Source organism: Phycodurus eques, chromosome 4, assembly GCF_024500275.1.
Source record: "Phycodurus eques isolate BA_2022a chromosome 4, UOR_Pequ_1.1, whole genome shotgun sequence".
NCBI lineage: Eukaryota > Metazoa > Chordata > Actinopteri > Syngnathiformes > Syngnathidae > Phycodurus > Phycodurus eques.
The window spans coordinates 3,591,544-3,610,374 of NC_084528.1; the positions used below are offsets into that span (position 1 = coordinate 3,591,544).

At 44.3% G+C, this 18,831-nt stretch overlaps 1 protein-coding gene across 7 annotated transcripts in view; it reads left to right on the forward strand.

The window, feature by feature from the left end:
• The window catches only part of zufsp (zinc finger containing ubiquitin peptidase 1), a 38,319-nt gene that overhangs the window by 2,267 nt on the left and 17,221 nt on the right, over positions 1-18,831 (forward strand). For all 7 annotated transcript variants that reach the window (XR_009768376.1, XM_061673642.1, XM_061673644.1 and 4 more), the window contains exons 5-9: positions 5,438-5,547; positions 12,966-13,134; positions 14,364-14,552; positions 16,170-16,335; positions 17,535-17,695. Coding sequence is in view for 6 of the 7 variants with exons in the window: in XM_061673642.1 (XP_061529626.1) it covers positions 5,438-5,547; positions 12,966-13,134; positions 14,364-14,552; positions 16,170-16,335; positions 17,535-17,695 (795 nt within the window). In the remaining variant the exon portion in view is untranslated. The remainder of the gene's footprint in view (positions 1-5,437; positions 5,548-12,965; positions 13,135-14,363; positions 14,553-16,169; positions 16,336-17,534; positions 17,696-18,831) is intronic.

The following is an 18,831-nucleotide window of genomic DNA, read 5'->3' on the forward strand; positions in this document are numbered from 1 at the left end:
ACATTCAAACTCTTCCTGGAAGCCGTCACCTTATCTTGGTGGAGGGCTTTGTGTGTCCCAGTGATCCTAAGAGCTAAGTTGTCTGGGGATTTATACCCCTGATAGGGTCACCCATGACAAACAGGTCCGAGGTGAGGGACCAGACAAAGCATGGCTCAAAGACCCCTTATGATGACGACAAACTATGGACTCAGATTTCCCTTGCCCGGGCGGGGGTCACCGGGGCCCCCCTCTGGAGCCAGGCCTGGAGGTGGGGCGAGCGCCTGGTGGGCACACAGCCCGAAAGGGTAACGTGGGTACCCCTTTCCATGGGCTCACCACCTGTGGGAGGGGCCATAGGGTTCGGGTGAAGTGCGAGCTGGGCGGTGGCCGAAGGCAGGGATCAAGGCGATCCAATCCCCGGCTACAGAAGCTGGCTCTATGGATGTGGAATGTCACTTCTCTGGCAGGAAATGAGCCCGAGCTGGTGTGTGAGGTAGAGAATTTCCGACTAGATATAATCGGACTCTCCTCTACACACACCTTGGGCTCTGGTACCAGTCCTCTTGAGAGGGGTTGGACTCTCTTCCACTCTGGAGTTGGGTATACTTATTGCCCCCCGGCTCGGCGCCTGTACATTGGGGTTCACCCAGGTGGACGAGAGTGTAGCCTCCCTCTCGGGTCCTGACTGTTGTTTGTGCCTATGCACCAAACAGCACTTTAGAGTACCCACCCTTTTTGGAGTCCTTGGAGGGGGTGCTGGAGAGTGCTCCCGAGCGGTGTTCCGTTATTGGACTTCTGTGCGCAACACGGATTGTCCATAACAAACACCATGTTCAAGCATAAGGGTGTCCACACGTTTACCTGGTACCAGGACACCCAATGTCGCAATTCGATGATCGACTTTGTGGTTGTGTCATCAGACTTACAGCCGCATGTCTTGGACACTCGGGTGAAGAGAGAGGCGGCGCTGTCAACTGATCACCACCTGGTGATGAGTTTGCTCCGATGGCGGGGGAAGATGCGGGTCCGACGTGGCAAGCCCAAACGTATTGTGAAGGTCTGCTGGGAACGTCTGGCAGAATCCCCTGTCAGAAGGAGTTTCAACTCCCACCTCTGACAGAACTTTGCTCATGTTCCGCGGGAGGCGAGGTCATCGAGTCAGAGTGGACCATGTTCCGCGCCTCCAGTGCTGAGGCGGCCGACCGGTGCTGTGGTCGGTGCCTGTCGTGGCGGCAATCCCCGAAGCCGTTGGTGGACACCAACGGTGAGCGATGCCGTCAAGCTGAAGGAGGAGTCCTATCTGGCCGTCTTGGCCTGTGGGACTCCTGAGGCAGCTGCTGGGTACCGGCTGGCCAAGCGCAATGCAGCATTTGTGGTCGCTGAAGCAAAAACTCTGGTATGGGAGGAGTTGGCGAGGCCATGGAGAGACTTCCGGACGGCTTAGAGGAAATTCTGGTCCACCATCCGGCGTCTCAGGAGGGGGAAGCAGTGCACCATCAACACTGTGTATAGTGGGTATGGGGCGCTGCTGACCTCGACTCGGGACATTGTGCGCCGGTGGGGAGAATACCTCGTCCGGGCTCTCCCTTAAAGATAGGGTGATAAGCTCTGTCATCCGGGAGGATCTCAGAGTAGAGCCGCTGCTTCTCCACATCGAGAGGAGCCTGATGAGGTGCCTGGGGTATCTGATTCGGTGCCTCCCTCGTGAGGTGTTCCGGGCACGTCCCACCGGGAGGAGACCCCGGGGACGACCCAGGACACGCTGGAGAGACTCCGTCTTTCGGCTGGCCTGGGAACACCTCGGGATCCCCCCGGAAGAGCTGGATGAAGTGGCTGGGGAGAGGGAATTCTGGGCGTCCCTGCTACAGCTAGTGCCCTCGCGACCCGACCTCGGGTAAGTGGTAGAAAATGGATGGATGGATGGTAAACATTCAAACATGATGCGTCAATAAGTATTCACACCTTTTGCTATGACACTCAAACTTAAGCTCAGGTGCATCTGATTTCCACTGATCATCCTTTAGATGCTTCTACAACTTGAATGGAGTCCAGCTGTGGTAAATTCAGTTGATTGAACATTTGGAATGGCACACACCTGTGCATATCAGAGCAGAAACCAACCAATGCAGTCTGAGGAATTGTCTGCAGACCTCTGAGACCAGATTGTGTCAAGGCACAAATCTGGGGAAGGATACAAAAGAATTGTAGCTGCATTGAAGGTCCCGAAAAGCACTGCGGTCTCGATTATTCGGAAATGGAAAAAGTTTGGTACCACGAAGTTCTTCCTCGATCTGGCCGTCACACCAAGCTGAGTAACCGGGGAAGAAGGGCCTTGGTCAGAGAGGTGAACAAGAACCCTATGGTCACTAAGGCGGCGCTCCAGTGTTCCCTTGCGGAGCTAGAACTATTCAGAAGGTCAACCATTGCTAACACACTCCACCAATCAGGCCTTTATGGTAGCGTGGCAAGACGGAAGCCACTTCTCACTAAAAGGCACATGGCAGCCCGGTTGGACTTTGCCAAAAGGCTCCTTAAGGATTCTCAGACCTCCAGAAACAAAAGTCTTTGGTCTGATGAAACCAAAATTAGAACCTTTTGGCCTGAATTGCAAGCGTCATATCTGGAGAAGAAGAGGCACTGTTCATCACCTGCCTAACACCATCCCTACTGTGAAGCATGGTGGTGGCAGCATCATGCTGTGGGGCTGTTTTTCTGCTGCAGGAACTCAAGACTAGTCCGCATAGAGGCTAAGATGAAAGCTGCGAAATATAGAGAAATTCTTCGAGAACTTGCTCTGGAACTCGGACTCGTAATCACTGCAATGTTTTACTCATGATCGTAGATCACCTGGTCCGGGGATGGTCTTTTCTCAGTTGTCTGAGGAGGAAAAGAGGCAGGTTTAGTTGAAGAAGAAGCAGAAAAAGTAAAAATAAAAGATGCCCAAAAAATTTTACATATTTTGAATTCCTATTTTCGTGGGTTTTATGAGCTGAAGCCCAAATTATGTAAAAAATAATTATAAATACTTGAAATTGTTTATATTGTGGGCCCTGAATCTATAATTTATGAAAGTTTAACTTTTTGAATGAAATCTATAGGTGTGAAACCTACTCAAATATTAAATGAAAAGAAGAGGTGAAAGGCAGGGGTTCTAGACTTAACGAAAGAAAGAAACCGTTCGGGTCGAGGAGGCCCTCCTCCACAGTTTGAGCTGGGTCATTTCTGGGTTCAGACATTCTTTCCTACGGAAGACTTTGGGGCGAGCATTGTAGTGCTGTTTTAAGAAGCCCTGCAGTTTCTGGGTCCTTTGGTAGAGCAGGTAGGTTATGCTGACAATCATGCAGTAACCAAGGATGATAAGGGCCATTAAGTTATAATCCGTTTCAGACCAGGAATGCGCAAATAGGGGTTTGGGTGTCTTGGCGATTGTACTCATGGCACATAAGGTGTTGCCTTGGTTGGTGATGTCAATTGCCTGGGTTCCTTCAAATTGAATTTGTTCAAGCGTTTCAGAGTCAAATTCTAATTTGTGTTGTCCGAAAAACTTAGGAATCGCAATTTGGCTGTCATAACTGCCAGGCGGCAGGTGGTACCGGGTGACATCCTCAAGATGCACAGTGGCATCTTTGAGGGCGTCCATGATTGGGCGATCGACGAGATTCTATTTCTCAGAACTCAAGACTGACATACAGAACTGTGGAGCTCTCAAGCGAAAACCAGAAATGGGCCTGAACCGGATTAGTGGGGCCTGTCAGGGTCGTAGACCGGATATTTTTGACTAAGCCGAGGGGTCCCAAATGTGGGAGAATTCTGTTCATTGCTAAGTAGTCCAGAGAGGAAGCAATTTTGCGTAGCCTGTCGTTCATCAACATGTTAACAATCTGTTGAGCGTAAACCGAGAAAAGGCAACTGCTTTCTTATGGTCTGCCTATTTTTGTCTAGGGATACACTGTAAGCATTGAGAACTAAGATGGTTACCCTTAGCGTGTTGCTAAGTGACCGGGGATGGGTTACTTCTTTGGTCGTGTGGTATGGATCTCGGGCTGGAGTTCCCGAAGTTGCCTCTATAGTACTGAGCCTTCTCGCGACATCGGTGGGGGCACTATGGATGCGTTGTATTTCGGCTGTGTGCGCTTCACGCAGGTGCAACAACGAAAGCCGACGGTAATGCAAATGAGCTGGCAGAAAACCAAGGAGAAACCAAAGTTAGGCTTGCGCAGGAAGAAGGAATCGAAAGAGTGGCGGCCAAGGCGAGCCACAAAAAGATCAAATGAAAAGCAGCGAACGTTGACATCATGAACAATGCAGAAGAGAAAAGAGAGGCTGGAAACCAGCACAACAGGAAGTGTTCATTACAAGCGGGTACTGCATGTGCAACAGAAGAGTTGGGTCCACGGCGTTGCCCGAGTGATGAAAAGATGGGCAAATTGGCACTGTGGTGCACTTTGGGAAGCCAGGTTGGGACGCCAAAGAAGATGGGTTAGTAAAGTTTGAGGTCTTCACAAAGAGACATAAGTCCACATCTTTTGCTGTTGCAGCGATGAATGTGTATACGTCTTGAAAGAAGCAAAATAACTTGGCGGCCACTGATGGAGCGGGCCAGCTAAGTAGAAAAGACACAATGAAGGTTAGCGTGATAGCTGAATTAGCGGTCCATCGAGTACGGACAGAGTCCGCAATATGAGTTCCAGAAAGTGCAACCTTGCTTTCCATTAGATTGCGTCGAGGAAAGGGCCAGTGCCGCGAGAGCGACCCCCTGGTGGACATTTTTCGGCATCACCGGTGCAGTCCCCGCTTTCGTAAGAAATTTCATTTGGCTGCGGTTTTGGTAGAGGCGGTGCATCAAGGAGGCTCAGGGCATAGCACTGGGCGGTTTCTTTAGTGATGAAAGCTGCGAAATATAGAGAAATTCTTTGAGAATTTACTCCAGATTGCTCTGGAACTCGGACTAGGGTGTCGCTTCAATTCATTTGTGCCTTGACACAATCCAGTCTCAGAGGTCTGCAGACAATTCCTTAGACTGCATTGCTTGGTTTCTGCTCTGATAAGCACTGCCACCTATGTGACCTTAAATAAACAGGTGTGTGCCATTCCAAATGTTCAATCAACTGAATTTACCACAACTAGACTCCATTCAAGTTGTAAAAGCATCTAAGGATGATCAGTGAAAATCAGATGCACCTGAGGTTAAGTTTGAGTGTCATAGCAAAGGGTGTGAATACGTATTATGTTTGAATATTTACGTTTTATAAATTTACACAAATGTCTGAAAATGTGTTTTTACTTTGTCATTATGGGATATTTTATGTAGATTTCTTTTAAAGTAAACTATCTTCAAATCAGCTTCAGACTAAGTCTGTAAGATAGCAAAATGTGGACAAAGTGAAGGGCTGTGAATACTTTCTGGTGGCACTGTATATAACCCTATTATAACAATAGTTTACCTTTGCTGCAGGGAGCTCTGATTCAGATGCAAGACTGGCCTGGCGACTACAGCAGGAAATGGAGAAGAAGAGGCGGGAGGAGGAGAAACGACTGGAGAAAGAACAGTTTAAGAAGTTGCAGGTCCGAAATTTACAGAGCAGAACACTGCAGTATATAAAAGCTGAGAAATTTTTAATTTTATGTAATTGAAAAATATACAGCTTTCAATATCAGTTAATTTTTTTTCAAAAGTTGAAGTTATGCCTGTATGCGGGTACCAATTAGAGGCTGACATGGGAGTGGATTTTGACTCCTGAGCCAAGATTTTACAGAATCCCCCCCCAACCCGCTTTTTTTACTCTGCCAATCCTGCTCCATTATATATCTTTAAGTCACTGGGGGACCCATGGGATCCGATGGGAATCACGAAAAAACGAAAAATGTCAGCCTCTAGTGCCAATGTCATCATAATTAGAATTACTTCCACCTACGAGACATAAATGGAATAGTATCGCTTGCGTGTAGGTATAGAAACTATCAATGTTTCATATTATGAGAATCACAATTATAGTGTTAACCCATTAATATGAAAATAAATCACTGATAGACAGACTGAAAGCATTGCAACACTCATTACTTTTGGGGGGAAAAAAACAACTATATCTGCTACCCGATTGTACTTTTTGAATGTTAATGCATAAGACTCCACAAAATGTAGTTAGAATGACTGAGACAACAGTGATATATTGTATTTAATAGTGTACCAACACTATTAAAACATAAATCCCATTAATTAGAGGTGTAGTGTATATTGATTTGAATAAATTCGTAATTTGGAAAGGAGGGTCGGAAGGTAAACACCTGCATCTACTTCCAGGGTAATTCAATGAATGTTACAATCAAACCTATCCTTGTCTCGTATAGGGCACCCCGTCTCTTTTTATATTTGTAATTCTTAGGGGAAATGACGAAAACCTATCAATCTCTGTTCTCTAAAAGGCCTTCTACATTAATAGGATGGTAGTTGTCGATTTCAGCAGTCACTAAAACACACACATTACACAACAGGAGGTTTAGAGGAAATTATAGGGGAATTCGGGGAAACAATGCAGAGGGACTTAACTACAAAAACAAGTACAGGTAAACTCGTAAAGAACAAGATATAGGACGGATGACTGAACTCTTAATGTGAGCATGAAATGAGTTGGAGGGTGGTGAGAGAGTATAAAGTTGGGACATGTGTGAGATCGCTAACTTAACACTTCCAGGTCGCCAAATTCACGGGACAAAGCCTGGCAGATGGCTTGATAGTCCAACAATACATGTGCTGGTTGTCGCTCAATTAGGCTACTCACTTCTCGACTAGACATGACCTTGATAAGGTAAAGTTTATCATCAGTGGTAGCGAATGGGAACAGTTTAAGGTAAAATGTTATGTCTTTTAGGTATGCTGCCGTATCATGGGAGGCGTCAGGTTTGGAAATCAAATCTTGGAATATTGCGTCTATTTCAAATATTAAGGATTTCAAGGTCATACCTGTTGGGGCGCCAGGACAAGGGAGGGCTGCGGGGGATTCAAAGATGTCATCTGCAACTGGCGCGGCCGTCTCTCGATTTGGCGCCGCCAAATACGGAGCGGGGGCTAGGCGCAGTGGCAGGAATCGTTGACATCCCAACGGGGGACTCATGGGCTTGTAGAGCCTTGCCGGAAGGGTGAAAGTCGGGGGCTCACCGGTTTCATATGAAAGTGGTGGCCCTTTGAAGTAGTGTTGCCGGTTGACAATTAGTAGGCGGGCCGCCTGTAGTTCCCGCAGGACAAGTACTAATTCTGTTTCCTGTTCTAGCTTTAGCTGTTGAAGGTGGCTCATGTCAGATTCTAGTGCTGCCAACTGTGACATGAGTTCAGACGAGTGCGCAACGCTTTTGGAGTGTTCATTTTGCAGTGTCTCAATCGCTTGTTAAGAGCTTTGGTTTGGCGTAATTTGACTTCTGAGGTGTGATCAGTGAACACCGACAGATTGCTTTTGAGTTGCGAAATTTCGTATGCTGCGGCTGACAACAGTGTTTCTTGTGTGCAGGTAGTTTGTATGCACGAAGCAAGAGCTTGTTTGAGCTCCTTGTTCTCACGGAGCAGTGCTACAGTGTCTGCATTGGGGGTGAGGTGTACACTGTGTGCCTTTGCATCCTCCAGCTGTGTTTCAACATCAATGAGGCGGGTCTCTGCAAGGTTCAAACGAGTGTTGGACTCTGCGAGCTATGCTGTTAAATTGACTTGTTTCTGCTGTTCAGTTTCTAGTCTTAGCCTCATTCGGTTATCCTCCAAATCGCTGCATTTTAATTGTGAAACTAAATTCAAAACTATGGGACTGAGCGTTCGAGCGAGATTCTTCCAACGTTTTGGCTTCGGTCTCACTCATGAGTTGCGCTATGTTAGCATTGAGGACCTCGAAGCTTGTGTCTTTGACGTATTCTGCATAGTCCGGGATGAGCTCCTTTTTCAGGGTGCTTAAGAGCTGTTCTAATGCATCAAGATTGTCATACTGTCTTGGGCTTTCGACAAGCTAAGCCATGATTGCAACTGGTGTGGCTTACCTGCTAGTTATACGCAAACTGGGCGGTTACTATTGTAAGCTCGTTTAGACTCGTGAGTCAAATTGAGGTCTGATACGGTACGTGTTAGTGTAACGTTAAGCAAATAACGTAGGTTGGGATTGAAGTAAACGAGGCAATTAATTAGAATAATAAAGAATAATAATAATTTATTATCATGAACATTCATCCATCTTCTTTTCCTTTCCTTTTTTTGTCCCATTAGGGGTCGCCACAGCGCGTCATCCTTTTCCATGTAAGCCGATCTCCTGCATCCTCTCGAACACCAACTGCCAACATGTCTACCCTCACGACATCATCAAACTTCTCTTTGGTCTTCCTCTAGCTCTCTTGCCTGGCAGGTCCATCTTCATCATCCTTCTACCAATATACTCACTAGTTCTCCTCTGGACGTGCCCAAACCATCGAAGTCTGCTCTCTCTAACTTTGTCTCCAAAACATCGAACCTTGGCTGTCCCTCTGATGAGCTCATTTCTAATTTTATCCAACCTGGTCACTCCGAGAGCGAACCTTAACATCTTCATTTCCGCCACCTCCAACTCTGCTTCCTGTTGTCTCTTCAGTGCCACTGTCTCTAATCCGTACATCATGCCTGGCCTCACCACTGTTTTATAAATTTTGCCCTTCATCCTAGCAGAGACTCTTCTGTCACATAACACACCTGACACCTTCCTCCACCCGTTCCAACCTGCTTGGACCTGTTTCTTCACTTCCTAACCACACTCACCATTGCTCTGGACGGTTGACCCCAAGTATTTAAAGTCCTCCACCGTTGCTAGCTCTTCTCCCTCTAGCCTCACTCTTCCCCCACTACCTCTCTCATTCATGCACATATATTCTGTCTTACTTTGGCTAATCTTCATTCCTCTTCTTTACAGTGCATGCCTCCATCTTTCTAACTGTTCCTCCACCTGCTCCCTGCTTTCACTGCATATCACAATGTAATCTGCAAACATCATGGTCCACGGGGATTCCAGTCTAACCTCATCTGTCAGCCTATCCATCACCACTGCAAAAAGGAAGGGGCTCAGGGCTGATCCCTGATGCAGTCCCACGTCCACCTTAAATTCTTCTGTCACACCTACAGCACACCTCACCGCTGTTCTGATGCCCTCGTACATGTCCTGTATTATTCTAACATACTTCTCTGCCACTCCAGACTTCCGGATGCAGTACCACAGTTCCTCTCTGGGTACTCTGTCATAGGCTTTCTCTAGATCTACAAAGACACAATGTGACCTCTGTACTTTTCCAACAACATCCTCAAGGCAAATAATGCATCTGTGGTACTCTTTCTAGGCATGAAACCATACTGTTGTTCGCAAATACTCACTTCGGTCCTGAGTCTAGCCTCCACTACTCTTTCCCATAACTTCATTGTCTGGCTCATCAACTTTATTCCTCTGTAGTTCCCACAGCTCTGCACATCACCTTTTTTTCTTAAAAATGGGCACCAGTACACTTTTCCTCAGGCATCTTCTCACGCACTAGAATTCTATTGAACAAAATGGTCAAAAACTCCACAGCCACCTCCTAGATGCTTCCATACCTCCACAGGAATGTCATCAGGACCAACTGCCTTTCCATTTTTCATCCTCTTTAATGCCTTTCTAACTTCCCCCTTACTAATCATTGCCACTTCCTGGTCCACCACACTTGCCTCTTCTCTCTCATTTTCCTCATTCATCAACTCCTCTAAGTATTCTTTCCATCTAGCTAGCACACTGCTGGCACCAGTCAACATATTTCCATCTCTATCCTTAATCACCCTAACCTGCTGCACATCCTTCCCATCTCTATCCCTCTGTCTGCCCAGCCTGTATAGATCCTTTTCTCCTTCTTTAGTGTCCAATCTGGCCTACGTGTCATCATATGCCTCTTGTTTGGCCTTTGCCACCTCTACCTTTACCCTATGTCGCATGGCAATGTATTCCTTTCGCCTCTCCTCGGTCCTCTGTGTCCCACTTCTTCTTGGCTAACCTTTTTCCTTGTATGATTTCCTGTACTGTGAGGTTCCACCACCAAGTCTCCTTTCCTGCCAAAAGATACACCAAGTACTCTCCTGCCTGCCTCTCTGATCACCTTGGCTGCAGTGGTCCAGTCTTCTGGAAGCTCCTCCCGTCCACCGAGAGCCTATCTCACCTCTTCCCGAAAAGCTGCACAACACTCGTCCTGTCTCAGCTTCCACCATATGGTTCTCTTCTCTGCCTTTGTCTTCCTCCCCACCACCAGAGTCATCTTACACACCTGTTTAGCCACACTCTCCCCTACCACTACCTTACAGTCGGTAACCTCCTTCAGATTACATCGTCTGCACAAGATGTAATCCACCTGCGTGCTTCTATCTCCGCTCTTGTAGGTCACTTCTTCTGGAAAAAAGTGTTCACTACAGCGATTTGCATCCTTGTTGCAAAGTCTACCACCATCTGTCCCTCCAAATTCCTTTCCTGGATGCCGTACTTACCCATCACTTCTTCATCGCCCCTATTACCTTCACCAACATGTCCATTACAATCTACACCAATTACGACTCTCTCTCTGTCTTGGATGCTCAGAACTACTTCGTCTAGCTCCTTCCAGAATTTCTCTTTCACCTCTAGGTCACATCCTACCTGTGGGGCATAGCCCCTAATCACATTACACAAAACAACCTCAATTTCAAGTTTCAGCCTCATCACTCGATCTGATACTCTTTTCACCTCCAAGACATTCTTAGCCAAATCTTCTTTTAAAAATAACCCCGACTCCATTTCTCTTCCCATCTACACCATGGTAAAATAATTTAAACCCTGCCCCTAAACTTCTAGCTTTACTGCCTTTCCACCTGGTCTACTGGACACACAATATATCAACCTTTCTCCTAATCATCATGTTAACCAACTCCTGAGATTTTCCTGTCATAGTCCCAACATTCAAAGTCCCCACATTCAGTTCTAGGCTCTGTGCTTTCCTCTTCTCTTTCTGCCGAAGAACCCGCTTTCCACCTTTGTCTTTGACTTCGACCCACAGTAGCTGAATTACCAACGGTGCCCTGCAGGTTGACGGCGCCGGTGGCGGACGTTGTTAACCCGGGCCACGACCGATCCAGTATGGAATTCTTTGGATGAACGCTCATATTTGTTTGGCAAGGTTTTAAGCCGGATGCACTTCCTGACGCAATCTTCTGCATTTATCCGGGCTTGGCACCGGCCTACAGTTTGCACTGACTTGTGACCCCCATAAGGCTGCATTGAACATACATGCACACAAAATTTGCTCTCTGCATTTAACCCATCACAGTGAACACATACACGTAACATAATTGTTCAACAATTAAACAGCGTTCGCAAACTGCTGCGATGGTTTATCATGTGATTTGAAATGTGCTTGAGAACACTCGTTGAACAGTAGTAACCGAATAGAACAAAATTGCTGACATTAATTTTTACGCACAAAGTTTATTTGATCAAATCGAAATTGATGGGGTGGCACGGTGGACGACTGGTTAGCACACCTCCCTCACAGTTCTTAGGACCAGGGTTAATATCCCGGCCCCGAACCCCCTATGTGGGTTTTTCTCTGGGTACTCAGGTTTCCTCCCACATCCCCAAAACATGCATGGTAGGTTGATTGATGACTATATTGCCCATGCGTGTGAATGTGAGTGCGAATGGTTATTTGTTTGTGTCCTGCGATTGGCTGGCGACCATTTCACAGTGTAACCCACCTCTCGCCCGAAGATAGCTGGGATAGGTTCCCGCACGCCTGCGACCCTAGTGAGGATAAGCGGTACAGAAAATGGATGGATGGATGAATAAAATTGATGCGTTGGTGTCAGCAATTACTTTAATCCTTAATTTAAAACAATTACGAAGGGAACCCTGGTAGCGTAAATTGAATCAGCTTGTTAAATTAATTTGAAACTTCGACTAATTCAATTAAATTATTATTTGTTTTTTAAATTTAGAATCATGATTGATTCCCCGAACCGGAATCGGTTTTCACTAATTTGGGTAGGTAATCCAAACAGTGTCGTGGGGGTGGAGGATTTCTCTGCACGTCCAGGGGGTTTGGCCGAAGCCAAGCGCCTGAGCTGAAATCGTAGCTGAACTGCACTTATATACTTTATCTACACCATCACTGAAGGGATGTTAGCCAGAAGAAGAGAGCCAAAGAAAGGCTTGAGGCTTTTTGTACCAATTGAGGCGGCGAAGGAGACCACACCCATCGACTCGGGTTTACATGTTAAATTTCATTCTGTGTGAGTCACGGGTTGAAACTCAGCACATTTTCAAATAAACGCAACTTTGAAACGGTCTCACGCAGAGATCAAGCAAATAAAGTGATTGTTTAAATTTGAATCTTGGCATATCAACTACTTATTGTTCAATACAAGATCATTTCCTACTGTTTGGCTTCAAACCAAGAGGTAAAGTTTTCAAGTAGGCTCGTAGTCAGACCTGTAGAATCAACCCATTAATGACAGAAATCAAGGCATACATTTAGAATATTCATGAAGGTTTGTTTTCGTTTGGTGCAGAAATTTAACACTCTAAATATTGCAGTCGCTAATTCAGCTTGCAGTGCCTCTCCAGCACTAGTGGGCGTCACCCGTACTCCATCATTGATCCCAGATCGTCTGATGGGAGAGGTTTCGTTGGAGGTCACGAATGTCAACAAAAGGGTCTTTTGTAACTCCTCTGGCGGGTTCATGGGGAGTCTGAGCAACTAATAAATCCATTGAGGCCAGTTTAACTAATAAATCAAATCTGGTAAGTGTAGCTGTATTCACGCCTTGGTGTCGGCCAGAACACCACTTGAGGCCAGACTCTTGAGTACTGTAAGCTTGTGACTTTTCATTCTGCATGTTGTGCAAGATTGCAAAGGCTGATCACATGCACATGCTTTCATATTTTTTTTGTAGTTTCTGCATATCAGTTGGCTCTGTATCTGGTATGTTGAATGTGCAGAAGCAGTTTGGTCTGGATGGAAGTGGCGGCTATCGCACACAGATGGAGAAGACCATGGAGAGAGATGTGGCCAGGGGCATCATGGCCCCCGCAGAGTATCACTATAAGAGGGTGGAGATGATGGAGTCTCTTGCCTCAGGAGTTGATGACGGCAGAACCAGAACTCAGGGTTAGTGTATTTGTACATCAACCAAAATTCTGCCAAAAGTAATAAAAAAAGAGAAAAAAATGCCATGTAGCAGAGGATTAGTGTATCTGTGTTCCGTGATGATAGGTTCCACGGACTCATTGTTCTAGGGCCTGGGACTCATTGTTTCCATGACGTGCATCCTGGGACTTACATAGTCTCAATTGTAAAATGATCAATGATCATCGAACTAAACATTAAAGTGCTTTATCGTGTACTACTATCAGCAAATGTTCTGTGAAGGAAAACTGCTCATCTATAATTGACATTGATGTTGCAACATGTTTTTAATTCCTATCTCAGCCTATGTACAGTATTTACACGAAACCAGTTCTTTAATATTGCCTCAACTGCGCAAACTGTGAGAATGGGATGGTGAACTAAATGCTCTCTGCATATGCGTACGTATTTTTACACCCTTTCAAAATTGCCACATTGTTGATATAAAAAGTTTTCCCAGCGGAGGGCAAACATTAGTCCGGATGCAGACTAGCATCTCACCAATAACTAAAGTAGTTGCATTTTTTTTTTTCTTTATTTTATTTTTTTTTGTGGTCTGGTGGGAGTCAACCATGATGCTCTGGATCCAAAGAGGTAGTCTGCAGATGAGCTATTTTCCATCCAAGAACACATAAGAAATACAAATATCCATCCATCCATTTTCGATTTTAAATACCATGGCTGCAGGCGTCTGTGAATCTAAATTTGCACAGTTATTTAAAAAAAAGAAATAGTGGATACACAATCCCGATCTGCACTAAATTTAATGGTCCTTTTCCTTGACCCATGTTGCACTCCTTCACAAAGTTTGTGACAAGCAGCTCAACCGTTTTTAAGCTGTGCTTGCAACAAACGCATACAATCTCAATACATACAGTATGTAGTGTAAATAGTTGAATAGCTATCATCACTAAAATACTAATGTAATGCATGTATGTGTTAGCAGATAGATTATTAATTTGTAAATCAGTGTTAGTTTGAGTATAATGTTTATCTTCGATAGTATGCAAGGACAGTACATTAATTTTAATCACTTTGGTTGTTAGTATATCTGCTAGTACTGCAAGTACAGTGCATTGGGAATTCATAGCATACATTTAACATCCGGAAGTCTCAGCACTCGGGTGTTGCTAACATGCCATTGTGAATGTCGTGAAATGAACTTTTTCCCCTCTGTAGTTTCACATGTATTCTTGTCCACCTGTGTCTAGGTGTCATTGGAGCCTTGTGCCAGTACTATCAAACCGAGTGCAGAGACTGTGTGCATGTGTGGCTGAGCGCTGACACTGATCACTATTGCTCCTCTCTGGGAGACAAAGGCTGGGGCTGTGGTTACAGAAACTTCCAGATGCTGCTCTCCTCTCTTTTCAGACTAGATACATATGCTTCCTCTTTTCAAGGTGCTCCCATTATACCCACCCTAATATGATCCTACTTTGATTGTATGCATTTGTGTGTCTCTCTCTCTCTATCTCTCTCTCTCTATATATATATATATATATATATACACACACACACACACACAAAACTAAACCCAAATTTGAAATAAGCTTAGTATTATTACTAACCCTTAAATTCTTTATGAAGCACAAGGACAGATATCCAAGAAGCATTAATAGTGCACTTGAAAGGAATGAGACAAAAGGTACACATCACCATCCATCAATAATAGAATTGACGATAACTTTGTCACTGTCACAGGAAAAATTAATATCAGCTAGGCATCCCAAATTTGCAGCACTGAGATGCAAAAATAAAAACACTTATTTCCAGAACAAACAATTGTTCACATTTGGGAGAGTGACCCTAGTATGATATGCTAGTTATGTTATTTACATCCGGTATTGCAGTTTTTGTTTTTCTCATAATATTGCCTTGTTCTTGTTAATTATATTGCACTTGTAAAAGGGTAGTCGTCATTAGTTCTTACTGTGGGGGTGTGGAGCTGAAGCATTTCACAGCTTGGTGCTAAAGCATTTTTTGAGCCTTGTGGTTCTAGACTTTAATTTACTGTGGTGTTTTCTGGAGGGCACGTGGGAGAAAAGTGAGTGTAAGGGGTGTGAAGTGTCCTTTATGATTCCACTGGCTTTTTGCAAGAGTCTGCCAATGTAGGTGTCCCTCTACTTCCTCTCCATCGATAAAGAAGGCAGTGTGCTCAGTGCTCTTTGACTTCCTGAAGTCCGTGTTAAGTTAAGTGCAAATTTAAATAAACAAATATCGGCTCCAAAATATCCCTTATCGGCCTCCTTGACTGCTAATAATCGGTATGCATATCGGCCCTCAAAAAAACATGTCAGTCCTATCCCTAGTACCGGGAGAATGGTGGTTGATTTAAGGCATGTGGGGACAACGGTGGATATAATCTACCACAGTGTATCTAAAGAGTACGGGTTTTGTATAGGTCACATTAATGATGGTATTTTTTTCAATGATTTATCTTGGTCATTTTTTTATTTCAGAAATACCTTGCATTTGAACAGGGGTGTAGAAACTATGCTATGTTTCTTAGATTCAGAAACCTAATCATTATTTTGCCAAGTCTGTCCAAAAAACACATAAGGAATTTGTCTCCGGTAGTTGGAGCCGCTCTACTACGACAACAGACGGTCAATGAACCGAGAATACTTTTAAAACATAAAAACATTTATATCCACTGTATTTGACTGGCCTTAGCTGAGATTCAAACTCAGAACCGTTTCACTGCTATCCATGTGCACCGTTGATTAGCACATACAAATGAACCGGTAACTGAAGTCCTTCCACTATAGCTTGCTCGACTATATTTTAGAGCAGGCTTTACCAACTGTTTGGAACCGTACTTCTTGGGTAATGATTAATGGCTACCAGTTTGATGCACACTTCTGAAATGACAAGTTTGCTCAAATTACCTTTCATCGTCTTTGTGAAGACATTTATCATTTTAATGATTTATCACAATGATTAAAGATGATCTGATTTTTATTTTATTTTTTTTAAATGCACGTTTTCGTTCATTTGATGCTCACTTTCTCGCACAGACAATGCAGTGCCAAGTATCCCACGTGTGCAGAGTATGATTGAGGATGCGTGGAAATTAGGACTGGATCCTCAAGGTGCATCTCATTTTAACAGTCAGCTACAGGGAACACGAGGTTGGATTGGCGCCACAGAGATCTACGTCCTCCTCACTTCTCTAGGAATCAGGTGTTTACCGTTAAAGTTGTTCTTGCTGAATTAGGTAATGTAGTTTTTCAGTTGAGTCATGAAAAGTTAAATTACTTTTGGTTGTTGTTAGTTATTTAATTAGTAGATCATTATAATTGGCTCTATTATATTTGACGTCTTCATGAACAACCTACCATAAGATCCTCTTGCTGTCCTCTAAAGCAGTGTCTTAAATTTTCAGGCCATAGAGGGAAAAAAACCTGAGTACTGAAAAATATTTTGCAAATAACAGCCATTACAGTGAATGTTAATTGATAGTCAAAGTGCTACAATGCATAAGGTCTTGAGAGGCAAATTAAATGGGATCGAGCAAGTACAACGCTTCTCTTTCTCAGTGTTAAGTACCAATGGTGATCAACATGTTCCATTTGGCATACTGTGTAGCCGACAGTACTGCACAAAGATCTTAGGTAGGCACTAGCTCTGTTATTTTAATTACCCTTTTTGCCCCCTTTTTAACATGTTAAAATAGTAACTAATAGGACAGATAAAGCTAGCAAAAAAAAATAAAAAATACAATTCAAACAGGAAAGTTGTGGTGTCATGGCCCTAGGAAAGACCCACGACATGTTGTTGAGGATCACAAATTTCGATAAAGGTGCACATACAGGAATTTATTTCCTACCCCCCCCCCCCCCCAAAAATCATAATGGCACCCTTCATCTGTAAAGTAGCCATGAACCAGGAAGGAGTGTTAAAATTAACAAGCAAAGGAACTCAAATGTGACTCTTCACAAATCTTTTTTTTCTCACTAACAGTTCAACCAGTCTGGGCTTGATTGAATAAGCTCTATGAATTCTAGTTACATGCATACTGTACATGACTATTATAGCAAACAACAAATGTAATTTTTTTAACAGGACTGTACAAGCAATAATTATAAGAAATGGAGTATGTGTGTTCAAGTACAGTCCTGTGCAAATTGATACTGTTATTATACATACTGAAAAAACTTATTCTCTAAACGCTAAGGTAATGACCACATCACATTGTGGATACTTGCACACTTAATCCAAACTTCAAATTCATTTCAAAATCCAATGATGAATAAAATGTGTGGCCCACGGAGCAGTACTAGTCTGTGGCCTGGTGGTTGATGACCACTGCTCGGAGGAATAGGCAGTGGAATGTTTTTAATGTTAAGGAGATTAAAATGATACACTTTTTTTTGTCTCAGCGGCTGCATCATTGACTTCCACCAGCCAACAGGCCCAGGAGGCACCCATCCCCGGCTCTTTGAGTGGGTCAAACACTACTTCAGTCGGTCCAGCAGCACTAGCAGATTGCCTCTAAGACTAAACCAGACCTCGCTGCCGCCACTATACCTGCAGCATCAAGGTGCACGCACAGCAACACAACCTGCCAAAAATTGCACACTGCATATGACCAAATAATATAACCATATTATCTTTCCTTGTACTGTTGTATTTTTTAAAAAAATGCAGCCCTATGGGCGGCACAAGCCACAGCAAACTGTTGACCGGTCCCAAGCCCGCATAAATGCAGAGAGCTGCGTCGGGAAGGGCATCCGGCTTAAAACTTTGCCAAACAAATATGAGCATTCATCCCAAGAATTCCATAACAGATCAGTGGTGGCCCGGGTTAACAACGTCCGCCACCGTCGCCGTTAACCTGCAGGGCGCTGGTGGAAATTCAGCTACCGTGGGTCGAGGACAAAGGAGAGGTCGAAAGCAGGTTTTTAGGCCGAAAGAGAAGAAGAAAGCACAGAGCCTAGAACTGAATGTGGGGACTTTGAATGTTTTGACTATGACAGGAAAAGCTTGGGAGTTGGTGGACAGCGTTGGGAAAATTCATTTTCTATGCGAACTATTTCAAAGTTGAGTTCACCGTTCCAAAAATGAATGAGTACAGTTAATAAAAAATTTGGAACTATGTTCACCTTTACAAAAAATATTTAGTTCATAGTTCTTTTTTGTTTTTTCGCAATCTATTGCTGACAGGCTACTCCCCTTAAAATACTGGCATTTCATTTTCCCATTGTTGCCACCCATTCAGTCCACACTAGTAGCCAGCTGCAGCTCTCTCCCTACCAGCTCAAAAATATGAGGGGGAAAAAAATGTGTGGCTTGAATGGTCTGTTTTTAAAATGAGGAATTAAAACAAATACAGGACTTTTGTCTTTAATTTGCAGGCAAAAACTTGCAACACAGTATGGCAGGAATGATGGTGAAAGGACATTGATAACTTTGCATTCGAAGCAGCTCTGGCTGACTATAGTAAAAAGTTTTATGTATTATATTACAAAACAGGGCGACATGGTGGATGACTGGTCTGCCTCTCAGTTCTGGGGACTCAAATTCAAATCCGGCCTTGCCTGTGTAGACTTTGCATGTTCTCCATGTGCCTGCGTGGGTTTTCTCCGGGTAGTCCGGTTTCCTTTCACATCCCAAAAACATGCATGGTAGGTTGATTGAAGAATTGCCCGTAGGTGTGGATGTGAGTGCGAATGGTTT